Raw genomic sequence first — 7,630 nt, 5'->3', positions numbered from 1 at the left:
CACATTTTCCTCTTCATTTTACTTTCAGGGGGAAAAAAATCTCTGGGGGAATGTAGCTTTGATTCTATTGCCCCATATAATACCCAGGGCTAGTAAAGGAAAGGATTTCCTTTCTCAACCCCTGGCAGAATGCCTTCCACATCTTGGCTATGTTAGGGGTGATTTATGAACTGCAAGGTCTGGGGCTCTTTTCAACTCCTCTTCCTCTTCTCTCCCACCACACTTAGAGCAGAGTATGGCACCAAAGCTTCAAGGTCAAGGTGTCCTGTGGAGTTGGTCCCTAGGGCACCTGTCCAGGCCAAGGCTGGGAAACTGTGGGCATGAGAACTGGCAAACAGAAACACCCCACAGACCACGTCAGTCTTTTGGAGAACAAACAGGCCAGACTCAAGGTCGAGGGCTGGCTTTTAACCATGATTGTCAGAGCGTATTTTACAAACCAGTCAGGCTTGGGTTTCATTTCTAGACTTTTATTCTCAAAAGGACGATGAGGCAGAGAGGGAGTTGAAGACATTTTGAGCTGCAAAATGATTCTAAGTCACTTTTCTTTGCTGCCATGGAATAGAGAAAATGAATCCCAGAGGCATGGTTTGTTTTGCTTTGTTTTCTTTTCTTTCTTTCTTTCTTTCTTTCTTTCTTTCTTTCTTTCTTTCTTTCTTTCTTTCTTTCTTTCTTTCTTTCTTTCTTGACTACAGCAAAACACAGAAAGCAGACAGCACGGGGTGATTAGGAAAGGGGCCTATCTTGGTCTGATCTGAAGATGCCTGACCAGCAGCTGCCTCCATGGAGTCTTGTCCTGCCACAGGGCTCCCAGGAGGTGTGGCTTCATCAGAAGCTGCAACAAGACAGAGGCGTCAATGAATAGAGTCTCCAGCTAGCCTTCCTGCAATCCAGGCCCCTGGGAATACAGTGAGGCACTTTTGGCCTTTCCTACCTCTGTGTACAAGGTCTTCACAGTTACAAAGACCATGCCCTGCCCCCCAGCCCACTCTGTTTTCTTTTCTGATATGCTGTTACCTTGTCACACCTTTACCTCGGCACCAATTCACTGCTCTTGATGGCCTGTAATTGTCAGTGTTCTAGGCAGCAGGGTCACAGGTGCCTAGACCTGGTGCCACATGCTGGTGGCATAGCACTGCTTGCTTGTGACTGCCATGTTACTTAATCTCTCTGAATCTCATATTTCCTTATCTGTAAAATGGGGAAAACTAATAATTAAATTAGATGGATTATATGAAGTGATTTACAATAATGCCTCACATAGAGTAAAAACTCCAAGATACTAATTCATCCAGGTATGGAAGCCAGAGAGAAGACCCAGGGATAGAGCTGCCTCTAGGCTATGAGCCAGGAGAGGAGGGAATGGGGCCAGAGAAGATGGCCACAAGAGACTGGCTGCAGATACTGTCCTGCCCCCTGCTGCCCACCTGCTCTGTGGTTTCATGAGGAAAGGTCACTGGCTGAGGTATTAGTCACATGTCATCTCCATTTCCTTCATTACAGTAATCATTGTTCCACAGACACTGAAGTTCAGAGCTGTGAGGCAAACCAGAAAACAAGCAACCAAGTCTGATCTCCATACCCAAATTCAGGAGTAGCCTTCTGTGACATCAGGGTCTGTTAGGACCTCAGGTTTCTTCACAAACCTGTGTCATAATTGGTTTTCCTTTAAGATATGAAGAGAAGGCAATTTCCAGCACAATCGTACTGAGACATGCCCCTTTCCTAAAGTACAGCATGACTGAATATAAGTGGTGGCATGGAAATGTTGGCCTTCTGGACTATCTCCAGTCTCATGTCCTCAGGCCCAGAAGAGGTAAAGACTGGATGGAGCAAAGAAGGGGGTGGGTGATTCCAGACAGGTAGGGCCATATTTTGGGGTAACTCTAGTAGACAAGTTATATAGAATATTTAAACTGGACCTAAGCTGACAGGAAGTCAAAAGTCCATAAAACTCTCAAATGTAGACTTTTTTTCAAACATGACATTTTAGTACGGTATAACCAAAGTGGACTTGCTAAGTAATGATGTCACTAGTTAATGGTTTGATAGCTGTGGCATATTCTGTCTCTGTCTTCTCTGTCTGTCTCTCTGTCTCTCTGTCTCTTTCTGTCTCTCTCTTTCTGTATCTGTCTCTCTCTCTCTCTCTCTCATCAGAAACCAAAGATTGTATCATGTTTAACAATATGTTTAAGTCTTTTGAATTTGTTACTTATTCAAATATTAAGGTTTTTTAGCTGATTCTCTACTAATTTTATTTCTTTCATTTTGAATTATGAGTTTATTGCAGTATTAGAGTTCTTAGAGATGTGACAATTATTATAATTTTAAAAGTGGTTAAATTCCTCAGAAACGGACCATGCAAGTTAAATAAGACTGTGTTTTTTGAAAAGGTTTGAATTGACTTTTGCTTTAGTATCATCGCAAATACAGAAAAACAGGTCGGTGCAGAGAAAGGTGTGCTTTTTTCCCTATTGAAAACACTTAGGGTTTGAGGGATGGTTCCTAGGGGAAAGCTGCTTAAGCACAAACTGGTGGGCGTAGCAGCCTGCCTGTAATCCCAAGCAGGAGGCAGAGACGGAATCCTCCAGCAACCTGGCTCTCTAGACTAGCTGTGACACTTAGCTTTCCATACTTCAGAACGGTTCAGAAAGGTTGCTGAAAGACTTCTGAGCTGAGCATAGGGTCCCAGCTTTGCTGAGAAGCTGGCTACAAACCAGCTGGACCCCAGCTAACTGGACATATCTGGAAAGAGGACTCTAAAGTAAGGGGCAAGGAACCTGAAAACAAAGTGACCACAAACCCATCCAAGAATTACCCCAAAAGGGGGATTGCAAATGGTGGGAAGTGTTCTTGTTTGGCAGAGACAATTTGAAGTGAATCAGCAAAGTCCCAGCAGGCAGACCACTAAACCCTAAGCTTGATTAGGAGAGAGACCCTTACCCCTAAAGTTCTCCAGAGGAACAATTAAGGGTTGGCTTAAGAAGTCCTTAACCTGCTGGGAATCCAGCAAGTAGACACCTCTGACTTGTGATTTCTAAGGAGGGGTTACCTCAAGAGAGGGGCCTAGACTACTTGCCTAAGCACTATATGTAAGTAGGCCTGGAAAATATTACTATAATTGTTGGGAGAATCAGTTAGGAGACAAGTCAAAGCAAGCTGAAATTTGCAAAATGCATTACTGGGGCCTGAAGAGATGCCAGAAGAGAGCTTGCCAGCAGGGACAGCTGAAGAGCCAAGTTTTTAGTCCATACTTAAAGGTGGTTGCTTAAATTTCTAAGTCAACACACACTGATTTCGTTCTGGCTCAAAACTCCTGTTTAATTGCACTAGGGAGTCTTCTCACTGACACATCTAACACCCAAATTCACTATCTAGTGAACGAAAAGCATGCTATTGAAGTGTAAACAAGGTTCTAGGTACAGCCTTCAGGCCTGGGTCATGCCCAGGGCTTCCTACCATCACAGCAGAAGGTGGCTGGGCCACACAGGGATTCACTGGAGCTCTTTTAAGAAGGCTGAGGGAAGAGGAAGAACTGGCTGTAGAGAGGTCTCTGCAGTATGCCTGGCTGCTGCCAGGATCTGAGATCCTATCTCGGGAGTAATGGCACCCACCCACCAGAGCAAGGAGGAGTCAGAGAACTGCCTGTATCCCTCAACCAGGAGCCAAGTCAGATAGAAGAGCATACCAAACAGCCATTGTGTGCAGCAAGCAGATGACAGTGTGCTGAAGTGGTAGAGATGTGGCCAATGAGAGAAGCCTTGAGTGTTTATTCAACTCTCCATGGCCTGGGAAGGAGGTAAATCTTGAGGTAGCAAGATTCTCTGGTCTGGGTTCCAAGTCTTGCTGGGCTTTGGCTTCTGGAAGAAGCATGTCTCCATGATGATGCCCAGGAAGGGACCAGGGTGATTGTAGGGGTGGGGCTCCCACACTGACTCTCTAGCAGTCTTCACTACTCTTCTTTGTTTTATTTATTAATATTATGTGTATATTGCCTGCATGTATGTAAGTGCACCTGTGTCATGCAATGATGGCAGAGGTCAGAAGAGGTCATCAGATGTCCTGAAGCTGGAGTTATGGAATGTTGTTAGCTGCCATGTGGGTGCTGGGAACCAAACCTGGGTCCTTTGCAAGAGCAACCAGTGCTCTTTCCTGCTAAGCCACCTCTCTAAGAACCCCATAGTTTTCACTACTTTTGTGTACCTGTTTCCTCAGACTTGAAACGTGTTTTCCTAGAGGGAAGACAGAGGCCTATAAGACTGAGGAAGGTCAGAAAGCTACAAGATTTACAAGGCTCCTCCCCAGAGCTATAAAAGCAGTAAACAATGACTGGGGAGAGGGGTGTTAGATAACTTTAGTGTCAACTTGACATACCTGGGTTGAGGGAGCCTCAACTGGGGACTGGCCTGTGGCCTTATCTATAGGGAATTTTCTTGATTGTTGAGTGACAGTGACGTGGGAGAGCCCAGCCCCCTATAGGTGTTGTCACCCCTGGGCAGGTGGGCCTATGCTGTATAAGAAAGAAAGCAGGTTGAGCAGGGCCAGGGGAGCAAGCAGTGTTCCTCTATGACCTGTGCTTCAGCTCCTGCCTCCAGGCTCTGAACCTGAGTTCCTTCCTTGAGCTCCCTGATGAACTCTGACCTGGGAGATGTAAGCCAAATAAACCCTTTCCTCCCCAAGTTGGTATTGGTATTGTTTTGTCACAGCAATGGAGAAACAAACTCAAATAGGAGGAAACACCTGAGTGGAGCTGCCTACAAGTTGAGCAAAGAGCTCCAGGGATGCCATGATAACATAAGGAGTAAATGATGTCCGTGTTTCTGCTGTGTCTCCTGTTCACTGCCTCACTGTTCCCCCCTCCACATTCCAGCTATTTTTGCATCCTTTTACAGTATTTTAAATGAGTAATCAGAATGTATGTTGCTGTCCATAAGAAATGGAAAAGCCAGTAAGTTATAAAAGACTGAGTTTTTCTTTATTCAAGGACCTGCTTTAGTGAACTATCTCTCAAGACCTATGTTAGCACATTAATAAATCTACTTCCTGCATAAATTGCTTTGATGGGGGAAAATTAACCTAATGTGGAATTAATGAACTATGACCTCAGTATAATTTTGTTCTGTGTGGTAGATGAGTAAGTACTAACAAATATATTTGACAAGAACCTTATGTACTCCTAGTAAGAAGTATGCTTGTTGATATATGTAGAAATAACAGTTAGGACTTTGGAAGTTTCTACTTGTACTCAAATTATAAAGGCCACTCTAAATTCAATCTCAGATAAGACAAGGCAGACAAACAAAACCTGCAAGGTGAGCATCTTGGGAAATGCTGCCTCTTTCAGTGGTCTTTGAGGAAAACACCTGCTTCAATGTGTCTTACTTGTTAAAGAGCTAAGATTGTTCTGGCATCAGTATATTACTGGGAAGCATTACAACCCCATACTTGCCTGAAATATCTGCTCCTATATAAAATACTGTTTGAATTTCTTATAATAACCTAAGGGGAATGTGTACTTCTGTGCTGGAAGTCTCAAATCTACCACTATGATTACTGCCAAGAGATGATGTGAGGAGTCACATAACAAACATGTACCTGGGGCTGGAGAAATGGCTCAGAAGTTAAGAGCACTGGCTGCTCTTGTAGAGGACCTGGGTTTGATTCCTAGCACCCACATGGCAGCTAACAACTCTCTATAACTCCAGTTCCAGGGGAATCCAATGCCCTCTTCTGACCAGCAGTCATTGCACAACAGGGGTGCACTTACATACATGCAGGCAAAACACTCATATGAATAAAATAAAAATAATAAAAAATTTAAGACCCTATACCTGTTTCTGGCCCAGGTTTCAGTTTTTCTGGTATAGGTTAGCCCAGTCTGAGGTTATGTATAATGAAGAATAATTTCCTCTGCATCCTGAATATGGCTTGAGTATTCTGGACAGGTCAGGTCAGTTGGGTTAATTCCCATAACAGCCTTGGGGTCCTGTTTTCTGTTGAGAGTACCTACTACACTGCAGCTTTCATGAAACGTCACTCAAGCTGGTGGGCCTTTTGATGATGAGCAGCTTACCCATGCTCCTGTAATAACCCTAATAAACTCACTGGCTCACCAAGCTAGACCTGGGTGCAGTCCTTTAGTCTGTCATCAGTGCCCTGTCTGGGGTCAGGTCTCCTCAAAAAAAAATCCTACAACTACCAAGAGTAAAGAAGGCCTGCAAACCCTCAAGGATGGCATTAGAACCAGGGTGAAGTAGGTCTTTCCTACAGGAGACATGCACTCTACAAGGTGAAGAACTGTCTGCTGCCAGCCCTGGAGAGCAGGAAAATGTCTGTGCCATGGGAAACTCAAACTCACACTATCGGGGAAAGTTGTGACTTTGGGTGGATTTGGAGCCCATGACCCTTATGGTTATGTGCTCATTTACCACTCACCCACAGTTTGTAAGTAATTTGTCATTAATATACTTGCTAAGCACACTTGCAAGTCATTAGAAGCCATTTCAGGTGGGGCCCAGAGGAATCTGAGAGAAACAAGATGGAGCCGCTGTAGAGCCAAGAAGTCCAAGTACAATAGCCCACCATTTGGGAAAACTACAAAATTGTCCTGATCTGTTACACAAAGTAGACTCCCATGGATATGGTCTATCCATGACACCCAAGCCTACAGACCAAAATCTGGTCTCCCCATGCACTCGTCGTAAGACTTTTACAAATCTCATGGCCTTTCTGAGCTTCAAAGATTTTACTCCGACTGCAGGAGTGGTGATGTGATGGCCATGTGCTAAGACTGATGTATCCAATGAGACCATCTGAGTAGAAGGGCTACCACAAAGCTATCCAACAAATGCCAGTTCTCCACTATCCAGTGTCCTCCAAACAGAGGCTGCCTCCATTTCTCCTCTCATTGTCATTATTGGTGTTTGTGCAGAAAAGCAATTAGATAAATACAGAATCAGTGGGCCAGCTGTGAAGCTCTCCTGTCTCTAAGCAAGATGCCCAGACCTGCACAGACTGGTTGGTGGCTTCCACAGAGAAGTCCCATGCAACAGAAGTTGGAAAAAATCAATTGTTCCCCTTCATGGAGTCTGAAAAGTTTATTGACTTGTTCTCCTGAGAAATTTATGGTGCAACCAGTTAAGAATTACAACAGCAGGGGCTGGAGAGATGGCTCAGCAGTTCATAGCACCGGCAGGTCTTACAGAGGACTGGAGTTCAGCTCCCAGCACCCACATGGCAGCTAACAACCACCTGTACTCCAGTTCCAGAGAATTGGGCACCTTCTTCTGGCCTCTGCAGTCATTGTGCGACATGAATGTGCTTACACATATGCAGACCATATCCTCATGCAAATAACATTAAAGAATAAAATAAAAGCTTAAGAAAAAGAATTGCAGCAGCAGAGACCCCCTTCCTTTGAAGGGCCCATGGACTCCCAGCAATATCTTGTCTTGCTACACACTGGGATCCCCTGTGGCATTCGACAGGCCCACCCTTGGGTCTTCATCCCTCCTTTGTGACCACATACTGAAAACCAAGCTGTATTATTCTTAAGAATGGACTAGAAGAGAGCTGAAGGACTTCCCAAATGGTGATGAGAGAGCACGAACTGAGAAAGGTCTCCCATTCC

General features: G+C 44.6%; 1 protein-coding gene across 1 annotated transcript in view; it reads right to left on the bottom strand.

Moving 5' to 3' along the window:
- Window positions 1-656: 656 nt before the first annotated feature.
- LOC103727194 (guanylate cyclase soluble subunit beta-2-like) overlaps window positions 657-7,630 on the bottom strand; it is a 109,702-nt gene continuing 102,728 nt past the window's right edge. The window contains exon 15 of the mRNA XM_029559591.1: window positions 657-835. Within this exon, the coding sequence (XP_029415451.1) occupies window positions 690-835 (146 nt within the window). The 3' untranslated portion in view covers window positions 657-689. The remainder of the gene's footprint in view (window positions 836-7,630) is intronic.

The sequence above is a fragment of the Nannospalax galili genome, unplaced genomic scaffold, assembly GCF_000622305.1.
Source record: "Nannospalax galili isolate Female #2095 unplaced genomic scaffold, S.galili_v1.0 scaffold488, whole genome shotgun sequence".
NCBI lineage: Eukaryota > Metazoa > Chordata > Mammalia > Rodentia > Spalacidae > Nannospalax > Nannospalax galili.
Note: the sequence above shows the minus strand (reverse complement) of the source record. Positions and strands in the feature narration are given on the sequence as shown.